Genomic DNA, 17,040 nt, shown 5'->3' on the forward strand with positions numbered 1-17,040 from the left:
GGTGGCCCAGGCACCGTGTTGTACTCTACATTAACCACTGAAAATCCTCCAACAGCCTTGCTCATTATCCTTATGAAAACCAAGACTCAGAGACTGAGAATGAGAAGTCAAACAGCCCAGGCATCTCTGGCGCTCTGTATTCTGTGCCCATTTTCTGGTTGGTTTAATCAGTTCATCCTGGGATGCTGCAGCAGCAACGGCTCTAGTGGTGGCTAGACATTACCTAATCTATTTTGTTTATGAAGGAGAAAGGGACTCTAGAAGCCCAGGGCGGGATAATGGCCTGCCCAGAGACGCATAGCTATGAATGCGGAGATCAAATCCTCCGACTCAGGGCTCCTGGTGCTGAGAAGGGTAGCTGTTGCCTACACTAACTAGGCTGCGTCTCTGGAGTACAGGTGCTTTGAATTCCCATGCTCTTCTGCAAACAGTCTGTTGGTTTCATTCCAGAGAACCGCAGGGCAAATTTACCCTGGGAGTGAGAACAGCTGGCATGCACACTGTGAACTCTGCTTACTCCTCACACCCTAGATTTATGGTGGGCTTTGCCTCTGGCTTCTGCTCACAGCAGAGGAGCTGTTTGACATCGAGTAAACAAACAAGGGCGTCCACGAAGCCTCAGCTCCTGACTTCCTGTTTATCAGTAGCTTCCAGCATCATTATTGCAGAGTCCTCAGCGAGGTGAGAGCTGGGCGGACGTCTCAGCAGCCTCACAGTGGCTGGTCTTTGGAGAGCGCATGTGGCATGCGATGATGCGGGTTTCTCATGAACTGCAAGATGATAGATTAAACCCATTTAACAGATAAGAAATTTGAGACCCAGGCACGTCGAGACACTTGTCAATGTTTTAAAATAATTCTGATGGTTCCAGGGGCCAGATCCCAGCCTTGATGCCCTGGCGTGTTTTGAAGTCAAAGCTGATGACACTAACCTCTATCCTGTATCCGCAAGACCCCTGAGTGTATGGGAAACACATACCAAACTCTCAAAGAACTGATTAAAACAAAAACCAAAACCTCTCAAAGAACTGATCTTAAAAAAAAAAAATTAAGCCGACTGATTTTAAAGAAATGATCTCTGTTTTATTACTTATTTCTAGGATAATACCCATGGATATGAGTAAAACCCACAAAGAGCTGGAAAATAATGAAAGCTTTAACATAAAATCTCAAAAGTTATTGAATTCTAGTAAAACACCCCAATGGCTCTGGTTCATTTTCTCATAGTCCTCTTCCACAGACATATTCATGCTAATGGCTCATTACACACTTTTATAGTTAGAAACTGCTCCTTTCATTTTCCCCTATATCCAACAGAATGAAGAAAAGGAGGTAATTTTCAGTGTAATCCTATGTCTGTCTCTTGTGGGTTTGTAGCTCTTTCTTTTCTTTGGCTCTTGGAGTTGGGGTGCCAGGCTGGTATCATGTTGGTTTACTTGATGAATGACTTGGGAAGGCTCCTCTTTTGTTGGGTCTCTCTCCCTCTCTCTCTCTCTACTTCCCTCCCTTCCACACCCTTCCTAACACCAGGGGTTGGAAGCCCCTGACTTCCACACGAGCTCTTCCTTTGGGAACGGTCACTGGTGGCTATGTAGTTATTCTGGAGGCTCTGAGAATCCATGTGTTAGAGACACGTGAGGGCAGAGCAAAGCCACATGGTATTTGCATCTGCTGTGTATGTGTTTCAGGGTGCTGTAGTAGCCAACACAGTGCAGGTAAAAGTATGGGATTTTTAGTACTTTTATCATCCTGATGTTCCTAATTAAAAGTAAATTAAAAGTGTATGGAATGATTAGTTCTGGTCTCTTTATTAATTAAAATTCAATAGAACTTTTGTTCATTTTAGACATTATAATGTTCTTCATGCATGCTAAGTGTTCTATTAGAACCAGCAAACGCTACAAACATCTTTGATATCAAGAATGAGTTTCACAGGGTTCAGTGGAAGAGCATTTGCTTAGCATGCATGAGGCCCTTGCCTTGATTGTAGCACTGGGAAAAATAAAGATCTCACAGCTACAAAGGTTGAGAGTCATGGGCCCCAACAATTTATTAGGTTTCTTTCCTAGATAAAATTTATGAGTTCTTTTTTCTAATTGTGGTCTTTAAAACAGTATCCCATAGTCACATGTGGCTGATTACATTTGCACTAAATTACACAAACTTATCCGATTGCACTAGCCATATTTAAAATATCCAACAGTTATATTCTGAACAGGACAGGTGACAGAACATTACATCACCATAAAAGGGTTCGTGCCAACATCCTTATTCTAGGAATACTGGATGATCTGGTTACAACCAATACTCTCTCTGAGATGAGATGGTCTTATTGCAATTCTGAGAGGAATATTTGAGAATTGAAGGCATTTGCTTCTTGGTTCTATCCCTGAAGGGACCCAACGAGCACACCAGACATCAAGAGTGACCGAGAAGCCAGACAGCTTGGTTCTTTCTTAGGGGACAGTTTATCTTGTACCTTTGATTGCCCTGGGTAACATGATGCCTGCAGACAGCCATACACAGCCAGCCTTGTTGATTCAGCCACACCCCCAAATAGCCTCACCCACCAGATTACTCTGAAACTCAAAAGCCTGTGTCCAGAACCTAGATAAAACCAGACACTAGGATTTTGCTAGTTCCTGGACCAGAGGAGCCACGAAGAAAAGGAAGAAAGAATGGAGAAGCCACCTAAAGCCAAGTAACGTACTGCTTTCTCTTACTGATGGTTTCTGGGTGTGGCCACAGCCAGGGGAGCCTGGAGTAAGGGGCTTCCTCCTTAAATAACTAGGATTTTTAAAGCTTAGCAGGCAAAAGTCGTGGACCAGAGGAACAACTGGTGCTGATCATGCACTTGAAAGATACACTTCTTACATGATGAGAAAATAAATATCATTTTAGTAACCACGACTCACTGGAGATAGCCATTGCTAACTAAATTACTAATTAAACTAATTGAAGCAGTTCTTTTCACCCCTGGAGTTGAACTGTAACAGATATTAAACGCCTTTGATCAGAAAGTGGGGATTTGTCTTACGGTACTGGAGTAAACGCATTGGCTTTCCCAGCCCGTCGGTCCTTTCTCGCTCATGGTCATCATTCTTCTCTGCCAACTTTCTTCTCTCAGTCGCTCAGTGTGGGCTGAGACCTTTCCAGCCTTTCCTCAGGTATTGTTAGTCATTGGCTTCCCTCACAGACTTGCTTAGAAAGCTGTGAGGAGGCTGAAACATGGGTCTGGTGATGACAATGGCCTCATGGGCCAGAGAGTATTAGCCTCGTGATTTAGAGAAGGCCTTGTTGGGGCTGCGTGAAAGGAGCTGATTTGTGTGCTTTCATCCTCGAAGTGATAGTGAAAAAATATGTCAGTATATGAAAGTTTAAATCGGGGCCAGGATCTGAATTCTGGTATGGAATTGAGGTAATGGGTAATTGAAAAAAAAAATTAACCAATTGTTTATTGAATACTTATTGATTATATCATGAGTATAGTGGTTTACTGGGTCCACCAGATGTCCTTCTCTGAATGTTTACAGATTGGTGGTGCTGCTAAATACTGAAAGCTTATGTGTTACAAATAATATGGTAGAGACATCAAAGAATTATGTTGGAGCTTGGGCAGAAGTGCCTCTGTTTGGGGGAAGAAAAGTGTGCTTAGAGAACACATTTGTAAGCCGGAAGAAGGACTAGTCGATAATAGTCTTGAGCATGGAGGTGGAGGTTGGAGTGAAGGAAAATGTTCCAGAAGAAAGATCTAGATAGCAAGACAAGTGGAGATGAGACAGAATGCGGTCGATAGGTGCGTACATATGTCCATTTTGCCCTTTTTGTCAGTAAATACCTTTGATAATAGTGTTTCTGTGAAGACTGGCCAGTACCGATAGCTGAGGGCCCACTTTCCTTTCGGGTTACAAGCACCACCTATTCTGGAAGATCTTGGTCAAGGTCACTTCATGCAGGCGAACTCTAGATTTCCTCTTCTGGGAATAAAGCTCCTTCAGGCTTCCCAGTGTTTTCGTCTTCTTGAAACCTTTCACTTGTTATAACCTAGAATCTATCTATCACTCAAGGACAGATCCCCTTCCTTCTTGGATTATAGCACACTGAGAATCAGGGGCTCTCCAATTGCTTTCCGGAACATGTATGCAAAGAATGCTGGGCTCCCGATGAGGGTGGGTCTTGCAGCATTTTGCGTATTTATTAAGGATTGATTGTATTTGTTTCATTTCCTAAACTGTGCCGCTGCCACATCTCAAAATAATGTTTAGAAAAGGGCAAGGCATTTGATTCCCTCTGTTCTGCACAGTGGACTCACCGGGATGCTGGTGTTTGTAGTGGCTGTGTAAAAGCTCTGTGTGAAGAGAGCAGCTTCTCCTCTGAGTAGCAATCCTCCCTCTGTGTGGAGGGATTTTTAGCATGGTGCATGCACATGTCTGCTGCTACTATAATGAAATACTTCTGCACCAGGAAGCAAGTGCTCCTCCATTAAGCCCACACAGTACCCTTCTGACACCTAGGACCTGCTTGCATGCAACAGTCATGAGGTAAGGCCTGGCCTGGCAGGGAGCCTTTAAGGGCCTGTGCAGTTGCTGGGGCCGGAAGTGATTTGGTAGGTCAACACCTCTGCTGTGGTGTTTTGACTATGACTCTTGTTTAATCAGTGGTATTTATAACATTGAGGTATGTCCTGAAAAATAATGAGATTGGGGTAGCCTTTTGTGTAGAAGAGAGTTAGGATAATGAGTCCAATCTGGTGGTTTTATGGTTTGCTGGCTATATCCCCGTAGGCATATTGTTTACCCCTGCTTCTCAGTTTTCTTGTCAGTAAAAGAGGTGTGCTAATTCCTTTGTTTTCTCATTCATTTATCTATCTACAAACTATTCATTCATCTATCCACCCATCTACCCACCCACCGATCATCCATCTACTCACCCACCCTCTAATTCATCCACGCAACCATCCATCCATCCATCCATCCATCCATCCATCCATCCATCCATCCAACCATCCATCCACCCAACCATCCATCCATCCATCCATCCTTCCATCCATCCACCCATCTACCCACCCACCGATCCATCCATCTACCCACCCACCCTCTAATTCTTCCACGCAACCATCATCCATCCATCCATCCATCCATCCATCCATCCATCCATCCATCCACCCATCTACACACCCACCTATCCATCCATCCATCCATCCATCCATCCATCCATCCATCCATCCATCCACCCATCTACCCACCCACCTATCCATCCATCTACCCACCCACCCACTAATTCATCCACCAATCTACTCACCCACGCAATCACCCAACCACCCATCCATCCACCCATCTACCCACCCACCGATCCATCCATCTACCCACCCACCCTCTAATTCTTCCACGCAACCATCATCCATCCATCCATCCATCCATCCATCCATCCATCCATCTACACACCCACCTATCCATCCATCCAGCCATCCATCCATCCAGCCATCCATCCATCCAGCCAGCCAGCCTGCCAGCAAACAGTGATGACAAACTGGTGGTGACCAAAGAAACGTGGGAAGGTTCAGTTTGGGCAACTAGCTTGTTTAAAGGTTAAATGAGACATCGAGAGTGAAAGTCATTTGAAAGTGCAAAGCACCGAGCTGACACCAAAGTGGTCTTCAGCACTTCTTTAGAAAACAAGCGAGGGTATTTTTTATGTACTCTGACTTTTAGCATGGTCCTTCAGAGCTTCATTTATTCATGAGATGTATGCAAATCACGCACAGCACCCAAAGGACTCTGGGAAGTTTCCACTTAACTAGAATTTGATGAGAATTTCTTTGCTTCAGGTATTACCTCTTTTGCCAAAACAGGAACTTCCACAATACTTTTAGAATGCAAAAGTAATGCACAATCTTTATAAATATGGAAAAGAACACAGGAAAGCACAGACATAAAGACAAAGATAAAATGAATCCAGTTCTACATCCCGGAGAGAAACACTTTTGATGAAACATCCCTCCAGGTACCCTTCTATGCATATATTCATGATTGCCACAGAAACTGCATCCTATTCTCCACACTGCTCCCTAACCCACTTTTCAACACACACCGAATGCCTTATCACTGGGCGGATGAATGAACAGCATTTAACATTAAAGGAGCCTGTGATCTTTCTGGTTTCTTTCATCTCAGCGTTCTAGGACACTGTGAGTGTTAAAACTTCTTACGTTTTCTTCTCGGACCAAGGGAGTCTTGAGTGATGGGCACCTTTTCAGTTCAACAAACACACACTTGTACAGCCGTCACCAACAACTGCTTTTTATTTTCTATCTTTTTCATTATGTACACAGTGTTGCTTTATTTAGATCCTTGTTGCCGGATGTTTGAGTTATTTCTTATGTAACAATTACATAATAAATATCCTTATGAACTCAGTTTTGCTTATGTCCAGAGTTGTGCAGTGTGGAGTGTTTTGGAGAGGGTTAAGAGTGGTTATCTTTAGAGCAGTGGTTCTCAACCTTCATTTTGCTTTGGACCTTTAATACACAGTTCCTCAAGCTGTGGTGACCCCCAACCATAAAATTGTCTCTGTTGCTACATTGTAACTGTAATATTTTACAGTTGTGAATTGTGATGTAAATATCCGTGTTTTCTGCTGGTCTTAGGTGACCCTAAAGGGGCAGCAGCCCACAGGTTGAGAGCTGCTGCTTTAAATGAAATGGGACAGAAAATACCGGGTGGAGTTTTGGTGCTCATGAGTAATCATGCTTTGGAGCTCTTAAAAAAAGCTTTAATCTCATCAAAGCGGCATCTGTGGGAGGCCCTTGAACAAGACAGAGAGGAGGGTCAGATGCTGGTCAGTTAACACAGGTTTTGTGATCTCTCCCTTGATGCTGGAAGTGGAATATTGCTAACACACCAGCCCCTGGTATTGAGGGGTCCTTCACCCAGGGGGTCCACATGGGATCAGCTGGAGTTGTAATCAATAGTGAATAGCTGCAGTGGAGTGGGGGGGGAATCTCCCCCTGCAAAGTTAAGGTGTAGATATTTGTCTTCCTGGGGACTTGCCATAGCATTGGGAGGAGTCACTTCTGCTGGTGGGTGAGGTCAGGAGTTGTTTCCTATGTAAACCCATAAGGACTGGGATTTCAGATGCTTTGCATGCAACCTTACTTGTGGCCAGCCTGAAACAAGCCAATTCCTCCTTCCCACCTGTCATAACTTTCCGTGACCCTTGCACTGAGCAATTGCTACCTGGGTCCAATAGCTGCTGACTCCTGTGACGTCACCTCTAAGTCTAGGACGTCTTGAGATTCTGGTTCTCAAACGGATTGTCGCTTGAGGACAGGGATGTTTGTTTTGCTTGACAGACGGTGACATCTGTGGCTGAGAGATAAGCAGGGCTTGTGTCTGAGTCACAGGAGGCCACGGGGACGCGAAGGAGGCGGGAAGAAGAGGAGACCCTCTGAAAGGAGGATCCTGCAGGTGCAGCAAACACTTCTGGTGCATCAACCTTCTGCCTAAACTTGCCAGAGACTTCACAGGAGTCTGCCCAGGAGAAGCGGGGCAGCATGGGGCGGTGGCTGCAGAGATCGCTAGGCAGAGAAGGATAGTTTGTATTATGGTTAAGAATGGAAAATTTATGCAGCAAGAGGTCATGGCTGCCAACAGACAACACAGGGGTGAAACAGAAACCCAGTGGGTGTGCTGGGATGATGGCCCCGGGGGCTAAAGTGTTTGCAGTACGAGCCTTAGGACCAGAGTTCAGATCCCCAGACACCCACATAAACGCCGGGCAGATGTGGTATGCCACCTATACTTTCAGCCTCAGAATGCAGAGCATTGGCTGACAAGACTAAACACGCTGCTGAGCAATGGATTTGACCCGGAAACCCTGCCTTAGTGGATAAGGTAGAAGGTGGAGGAGCTATGGAGGCAGATTCCTGACAACAATCCTGGGCCTTCATTCACTTGGCCCTTCACACCCATGGGCCCATGCACATACAAAAAAATGTGAATACACACACGTATGCACCCTACAAACACACAGGGGGAATAAATAATAAAAAAGGAACCTCATCACGTTTGGAAGACTCTGGCAACAGGGTAGACTTGGGGCAAGAGGCGCTACAGAGGACACCCTGTGACTTAGCCACCACCTGGGCTCACAGTCCCTGCACACAATTTCTAAATCCATACATTTCTTTAAAAAAAAATAGTTTTCTTTAAGCATGACACAAAATCTTTTTTTGGAAATGGACACATGGCTCTTTATTGTTTTGTCCCAGTTAGTGTGACTGTCTGTCTATTTTACTATAGGAACACTAGCACATTTGCTTGTAAAATGCCATCTTGAACGCTAGTGGGGGATAATTAGGTACTTCGTCTTTCTAAAATAAGAGAAATTTCGAGCTTCCTAATACATTGGCTCCAGAGACTGCAGGTGAGACACGTGGGTTTGGGACCTGCAGTGATGGCTCAGGGGTTAACAGTACTTTTCCACTCTCAGAGAGGACCAGAGTTTGATTCCCAGGGTCCATATTGTGCGCACGCACACACACACACACACACACACACACACACAAAATGAAAGTAAGTGATTAAAATATGAAAGGACATGGGCCTGTGCCATATCCCATTCATTATTTATATGACAACCACTGTGTCATTATTTTGCGCTAATGTATTTGTTTGGCGTTTGTGATACCTTTTGACCTAGATGCCCGCGTGAGTCCCATTTGACTGACTATAAAGCAAGAACCCCCGAGGAGTTTTGTAATTTTCCTAGGGTTGTGGACATGACAGGCAACGAAAAGGGCAGAATTTAGGGGCATAGTAATGAGTCAATTTACTCATGAGGAATCAGCGGTCAACCTCATTTTGGGACAAATCTTCAGGGTTTGACTGAACTAAAGCCACTGGCAGGTGGGCAGCTACTCTGAATCCAGCAGCTGGGTGAGGTACGGGGCTTCCTGGGGAGGGGACTTTATTTTCTCCTCTCTGGGACTCTAATGAAAGCAGTCACCACCGACAGAACCTTTTTACCTGTTGGGAAAACTTGTGACTGTTGAGAGAAAAGATTCATTGACAATAATTACATCTCCTTGTCTAAATGCCCAAGGGACAGCTCAGTGTGTCCCGTACTAAACTGGAATTTTTGCTGCTTGCACTTTGTAATCAATATATTAACTTTTGAAAATCTTCATGGCGGCTTGTGTGACAGCACCATTTGTCACGGTGGCAATCTTCCTTCGGTGCCTTTTTCCCCCTCAGAAACTGTGTTTCTGTTAATGGCTGGGTGGGATGGCTGCTCTCGTCTTACTTTATTGATGCCCGCATTATCGGAGCAGAGAATCCTAAGCCCTGACAAAATAAAAATAGGCCGCATTTATTGCTGCCTCTCAGTGTTCCTCACTCGTCTTGGTTAGAGAGCCGGGTTAGATTCCGCGGGCAGGATGGCTGCTCCGTGAAGCTGTGCCAGCAACCCTCCTGCATGGCAGCTACCCTCCTGCATCTGTCCGTCACAGGACTTCCTGCTCGGCTTTCCTCACAGCTTTTACTTTTCCATTTTGGAAATGGATATCTTGTGTATATCATGAACAATGATAAGAGTTATTTATATAACTGCTACAAAGGATTATTAGATAGGAATATTAATTTTCTCCCAATACTTGAGTACAAATCAAGAATTGCACTGATGTGTATATTATCTTTTAATAAAATTCGGAGAAAAGGTTTTCTCTTTTTTTTCTTTTTTCCTGTAAAATTTTGAATGCTAATTTTGCATAGGAAAGTAACAGATGAAGATTCCAATGTGCTTGCTCTGGGGACCAAAAAGGACATGTGGGTGTCGGGTCCAAAAGAAACTCGGGACAAATGACTAACTGTTAGCATACCAAAGCCCATGCTGCCTCCAGGCTCTCAGCACTGGATATACCTATCCAGAGTCCTTGCTGGCACCCCGACTCTTCTCACCCACCCTGCCCCTTACCCCCAATTTTTCCAGCTCTTTCCCCCAGCTTTTGATTCCTATATAACACTTCCGTTTCAGCTGTGAGCTCTGGGCCCCTCTCTTATGCTATTTTCTCCCACTGCGCCCCTCCCCAACCCCATCACGTGGGCCGTGTTTCATGCTCTGCTCCCTGCTCTGGATTCTCCCAGGTGCCTCTGGCTGTATTCTCCTTCATCTCTACAACAAAAACCTTCCCCTCAACCATACCTGGGGGCAGACCTGGCCTCACTTTATACATAGGGTTAACTAATATTGTTGCCGCCTGGTGGTGATGAGGGGGGCCATTGTTTTCTCCTTCTGTCTGTTCCGTACCTTTAGACTTTCCTTTCTGAGTCGTAAATTTGCTCAAGGTACATACCAGGCACTGGCTGTTGGGATGCAGGCATGTGATCTGTGCTCTGTCTATCAATCAGATGCTCACCTTTCAGATTTGGAATTGGAAGCCTACGCTGGTGTAGCCTAGAGACTCTGGTCAGGGGAAGGACAGATAGGTCTGCATATTAGAAAGAGCTGTGTTAGGGTCTGGGGTAACATCCTTTGGTTTCCAAGGTGGTGAAGAAGCGGCTGTGTTCAACAGCAGGGTCTACCCAGGGGCCAGCTGCCGTGAGATGGGTAGAGCTCCTTAGATCTGGAGGATCTGAGCCTGGTTTTCTGGGACTCCTTGTGGCGGAGACTAGCTTTGACAAAGACACCACTTACCAGGGTGGGGGCACAAGGATTTGAAAAATAAGTAAAGAGAATAAAGTCTAGGCAGAGAGAGTTTCTATACGTTAGCGTCAAGAAACCCAGATGCTGTAACTGGAGTGGGCGGGAACTGACAGGGGGACAGGATTGTTTCATCTGCATTTCCTGCTGGCTGTTGAAAGATAAGAGTGGACAAGACTGTCTTCCAGATCATTCTTAAAGGACTCACTGTTTACTTAGAACAACTCATTGTTGATAAGGTCTCCTGGAGAAAGTGATACACACCAGCCAGACATTTCCAAGGGAAATGGAAAGTGAGTTCACACTGGTGCAATCAACAGCCATGAGCTAGGAATTCACTTATAACCACAGGGGCAGGATCCCCTGGCAATTAAAAGGTGAGCTATAAAGAGGGCCTGATTACAGGAATTCTGTGTGGAATTTTCCAGATTCTTGGTTTGAACAATACTAAAAGCTGGTTGGAGCAAAGAAAACAGTCTCACTAGATACACGTGATTTGATTCTTTTAGTCACTCATGGACCACCTATTTATTGTGCATCACACGAGAGCGGTGGGAAAGGGAGGGAGGGAAAGAGGTCCTGCTGCTCTTGCTGAGGACCAGGGAGGGAAAAGAGATAAAGAAAGGAAGAAAGATGATAGATGATAGACATAACGAGAGAGGCATACACAGGGAAAGAGAGACAGACAGAGAGAGACAGAGACAGACAGAGAGAGACAGAGAATGACAGAGAGAGACAGACAGAGAGAGACAGAGATAGACAGAGAGAGACAGACAGAGACAGAGACAGACAGACAGAGAGAGACAGACAGAGACAGAGACAGACAGAGAGAGACAGAGACAGACAGACAGAGAGAGACAGACAGAGACAGAGACAGACAGAGAGAGACAGAGACAGACAGACAGAGAGAGACAGACAGAGAGAGAGAGAGACAGAGACAGACAGACAGAGAGAGAGAATCCAAGCAGAGCTGTGTGCTCTGAGACTTTAGAGCATTTCCTACACATGTACAGCCACAATAACAGGTTTTCACTGTTTCTAGTCACTGAAAATTGAGGCAATTACGTGGTTTAGTTATAACTACGTTGTCAGTAAAACCAAGAGGTGAACTTAACTCTGCTTCCAGAATCCTATCTCTTTTCCAGGGCACTAGTTCTTACCCGATAGAGCTTATGCCAGTGCCAACAGAAAGTTGTTAAAATTATTATTGCCTCAGGCTGGAGATGTGGCTCAGTGGTTAAGGGCTCTTGCTGCTCTTGCTGAGGACCAAAGTTCAGTTCCCTGTATCCCCACAACAGCTCACAACCACCGGTAACTCCAGTTCTAGGTCTAGAGCCCTCTTCTGGCCTCTGAGGGCTCCTGCACACCTATGGTGTACATACATATGCTCATACACACAAAATAAATTTAATTAATAAAAGATTACGGCATCGTTCCTTTTATAGGAAGAATTTTGAATCAAGGATGGATTAGGTCAGTCATCATGGAAACAAGTGTCCTTTATCCAGGCCTCGTGACATTTCTACTATTCCACACTTCTACTGTTGAAGTTGGCTTTAACTTACACACTGAGTATAGTAGTCGTTAGCATGAAGAGCAGATGTTGTGGAATATAGTCAAGTGTGAGAACTAGGGGGTTAGAGCAACCATGGAAGGGACATTGGCTCAGCCTCTGTTTCCTAGGACAATGGGATTCAAAGCAATCTGGCTTCCACCCTTACTGATGCTATGACCTGGAGGGCAGGTATGCTCACACACAACCAATCCACCCCTCCTCGCAGGCCCAGGCCTCTTGTGCTGGTTTGCATCTTTTTATAGCTGCATCTCTCTTTTTGAAGCATGTGTCTTTGGTATCTGGAAATATGCTTTATAATTTTATATCATGTAAGTGAATTAAAAGTAACACACACACATGCGTGGGCGCACACACACACATGCGCACACACACTTGGAGGGAAGCAGAAAGTGCTATTTATATGAGTTTTAACAATGGCGTATAGACACTTGAGCTGGAGGTACAGTGACTAACCTCATGGTCACAGAGGCCCTGCCTCAGTTGAACTCCCGTGTCCTACCACCCTCTGTCAAAGCGGTCCCAAGACAGTCATTTTCTAGACTTCTTCCATTTTCTCATTTTAACAATAGGAGTAAATTGGTGTGTCCATTAGGGGTTTCCATGGATGAAATAGGGTGGTATTTGTGTAACACTGGCATCGTGCCTGGCTCCCAGGAAGTCATATCTCAATAGATGAGTGTTGCTCTTAATTGCCTTGGTTTGGATGGTGTGAGAAAGGCTTCTGGGGACTTAGAAGAGAGTCTTGACTGGAGCTGTTTGAGAGAGCATGACAGATTTCCTCTTGGAGACAGTGAATGACGCTTGTCCCACCCTGCTATTGTGGTCCAGGAGCGTCCTTACTGAATGTCGTTACAGTGGTGGTGTTGGCTCCGGAAGGCACACTGAAGTTTTAAGTCTCTGTCAAGGTATCTTATAGGGAAAACTTGTTTATGGGTGGTTGTATATCTGGGATTCATAAGGTCTCAGGAAGCTTTCCCCTGGATTGATCAAGATCAAAATCCCTCAAGACAGGGGGCTAAGGCATGATCTGCACTCCAGGGAAGGATCCATTCTTTCTCCTCAACTTTCTCTTTGTGGGATGGAGGAAGGTGATCATTATGGGGCTGCCTGGACCCCCTGGCTCCCTCAGATAGCCCTTGCTGGGTACACACCTGTTGTGAAAAAAGAAGTCTTGTGTTCCAAAGACAAGGCAGTGAGTAGGGCCGGATGGGAGCTGGGAAACACTCACAGTGTTCATCCGATCAGGCCCGCAGCCACAGACCGCAGACATGGCTGTCCAGTGGGTTGCAGGGACAGATTTGCTGTTTCTCAAGGAGGTGCCTGAGCAGAGCCTTTGTGGATGATTCTGAGGTAATTAATCATCACTAAAAGCACTGTAAATAGGGTGATTTCATTTCTTAACCCATTTCCTCTAGTTTTTTGGTTTGGTTTGTTTGTTTGTTTGTTTTTAAGATTTCTCATTTCTTTCCCAGGCACCTCACCCCTTTTTGATATCCATATGTGTTTGTGGCTTGTTCATATGCCACCAATTCTTGTCATTATTTGGATATCGAAGTTGTCCCTTATTAGTCAGATGCTTGACTTTTTTTCTTCATATGCTCAGAAAGACCCTGTCTGGGTTGGAGTTTCTTTCCACTGCTTTGTGTCTGAGTGACCCCAAGCAAGTGGCTGGCCTTCAAAAGGCACCCTCATTTTTCTCACCTTTAAAATAGGGGTGGGAGAGGGCTGGGGGAATGACTCAGTTGTCAAGAATAATTACGGCTCAGTCAGGCAGTGGTGGCACATGCCTTTAGCCCCAGCACTCGGGACTAAGAGGCAGGCAGATCTCTGTGAGTTCAAAGCCAGCCTGGTTGGTCTATAAGAGCTAGCTACAATACAGGCTCCAAAGTTACAGAGAAACTCTGTCTCTAAAAACCAAGTAATAATAATAATAATAATAATAATAATAATAATAATAATAATAATAATAGGTGTGGTTCTTGCCCCGAGCTGGTTCCCAGCATCCACATTGGGTAGTTCACAACTGCCTATAATTCCAACTCTAGGGGATCTGACACTTTTTTTTGAACCTAGACATGTAACAAAAACACATAAATAAAAGATTTAAGAATAAAGTTAAGGTTCTCACCCTCTCCATTTCCCCATCATTTTTTGAGTAATTCCTTACTTCCTGGAAAAGATGATCAAGTTGATTATAAGACAGACTGAACTGAAGTATGGAAACCCTGCTGATTAAAATAACACACACACACACTTGCACACATACACACATGCACACATACACACATGCACACATACACACATGCACATACACTATATTAGTCAAGGCTCTCTAGAACAGAACTTATAGAATGAATCTCTCATTCATGTGTGTATGTGTATAGGTGTGTGTGCACATGTGTGCGTGCACGTGTGTGTGTGTAGGAATTTATTGGAATGACTGCAGTTCAACAATGTCTAGCTATGAATAAAAAGTCCAAGAATCCAGTAGTTTTTCAGTCCCACGAGGCTGGCTGTCTCAGCTGTATCCTACACATGCTAGAATCCTGAAGAAGTGGGCTCCAATGCCAATGAAGAAATGGATGTGCTGGCAAAGCAAGGGGAAGTAGGCAAAGGATGAACACACCCCCTTCCTTCTTCCATCATCAGTCCAGCAGAAGCTGTGGCCCAGATTAAATGTGTGCCCTCCAGCCTCAAGGTCTGGATTAAAGGTGTATGTTTTCCCACCTCAAGACCCAGATCAAAGGCATGTTGTCTTCTTGCCTCAAGGTCTGGAGCACAAGTGTGCCCCCTCATTTCTGAATTATAGTTCATTCCAGATTAAGTCAAGTTGACAACCAAGAATATCCATCACACACACACACACACACACACACACACACACACACACACAATTCCAGAACCATGGAAACCAATGTCTAAATTCAATCTTTGCAAAACAATAGGTTCCAGATTTTACTCAATAACCACTAATACTTCTAGAGATGGATGTTGGGTTAGTCATTGTCTGTGAGAGGTTTCTGAAGTGCAAACCCTGTTGTTGAAGGGAAAACACATGGGCATAGTCTAGGTTAGGCTCATAAACACCGGCAGGGCACAACCTGGCAGGTATCCACGGTGACAAGAGACAGAAAGCACATGCTAATTACTACGAAGAGGTAAATGGTTTGTTTCAGTCATCCCCACTCTGCTGCATGAAAAAATATGACAGGAATAATCAATCAATTATAAAATTATCTGTCCACACTAGTTTTAATTTCCTCTGCCTTCAAGTCTGTAGAGATTAGAAATTATAGGAAAAGAAACCCACAAGAGGAAAATAGAGAAGATGATACGGTTTTAAAAAAAAAATCCCAAAGCAGAACACACACACCCTTCTTGGACACTGGTGATAACCAGACCATTTACATTTACTTGTCAAAAGTCCTTCAAACGCTGTGAAGCTGAGTGTGTGGAAGTGATTAGAGCTGTCTGTTATAGAGACAGATAATATAGTGAGAATGGCCATTCACTGTGTGTCCGGGAAGCTGACGCTACACAGGGGTGAATGACGTCACGATGCCCCCACATGCGCTGTCCACAAGCTTTACAATTACTCAGGCCCTCTTCCACATGAACTCCTGTCACTGAACCTTCCCCACAACACCATTCCATGCACGGAGGAAAACCATATGCTGACATCCCAGAGGCACTAGAAAGATAGGTGAGTCTCTCAGGTTTCATGCCAAGTTTGTCCAACCTGACCCAGATGCCTCAGGGCTAAGCTGGTTCATGGTCTGTCTCCTAGGTGAAATAGTTGAATCGAATTACTAAATTTTCTCCAGCATATTCTTCATTATTAAAAGTCTGAGTGTCTGTGGTATATTTATTGGTTTGTGATGCTGGAGGCAAGGAGAATGAACACATGGTGTTTCTATCTTCTAGACGCTTTCAGTGTGCTTGGGAAGACACCAAGGGTGATGGTGATGGGTTTGAGACCTCCTCAGTTGATCAGAATGCGCCAGCACCAGCCATCCCCACCATTCACTGCGCACCAATAATTGAGTGAGGATTATAACACGATATTATTTTATAGAATGAGAATCACCTTCCTGCCAATTTCAGTGACAGTTTCTCTGGGACATGTACCATCAGTGTGCTTTGGGTTTAGATTGCACAGAAAAACAATGCACAAGTCACTGCCCCTGGTGGAAGTTTGTTCAGTGGACATACTAAATATTAGCAGTAAAATAGAGAGGCTAAGAGCAAAGGATCGGGAGTCATGTCTTGGCCCCGTCATCTAAGGCTGACTGAGTCCTGGAGAGTACTTTGAGCCCTCTATCTATCTATCTATCTATCTATCTATCTATCTATCTATCTATCTATCTATCTATCTATCTATCATCTATCTATCTTCTATCTAATCTATCATCTATCTACATATCTCTCTATATCTATCTATCTACCTATCTATCATCTATCTATCTATCTATCTATCTATCTATCTATCTATCTATCTATCTTCTTCTGGAAAATAGAGACGGTTGCTCCTGCTTTACAGAAAAGCTTTGGAGACGAAATGAAGTAAGTGCATACAAGTGTTTGCTGTTGTTCCCAGACACAAGCGCACAAATGGATAACTGCCGCTGCTACTGCAGTTACTGTTACTGATGAAAACATTCATCATCAGCGTTTAACCTTCTACAGTAGCGTTTTGGAGGCCAAACACGTCATCACAGTGTGCATCTCAGGAATGAGAGCATCTCTCAGGAGTTCCTGTGCTGTTTG

General features: G+C 44.5%; 1 protein-coding gene across 4 annotated transcripts in view; it reads left to right on the forward strand.

Annotated features, from left to right (window-relative positions):
* Positions 1-2,582: 2,582 nt before the first annotated feature.
* The window catches only part of Fer1l6 (fer-1 like family member 6), a 154,169-nt gene continuing 139,711 nt past the window's right edge, over positions 2,583-17,040 (forward strand). For 2 of the 4 annotated variants that reach the window (XM_085678956.2, XM_085678958.2), the window contains exon 1: positions 2,583-2,700. In XM_085678956.2, the coding sequence (XP_085535082.2) occupies positions 2,678-2,700 (23 nt within the window). In that variant the 5' untranslated portion in view covers positions 2,583-2,677. The remainder of the gene's footprint in view (positions 2,701-17,040) is intronic. The other 2 variants (XM_048457343.3, XM_085678957.2) reach the window with 2 other exon arrangements.

Source organism: Myodes glareolus, chromosome 19 (genome assembly GCF_982192425.1).
Source record: "Myodes glareolus chromosome 19, mMyoGla1.1, whole genome shotgun sequence".
Taxonomy (NCBI): domain Eukaryota; kingdom Metazoa; phylum Chordata; class Mammalia; order Rodentia; family Cricetidae; genus Myodes; species Myodes glareolus.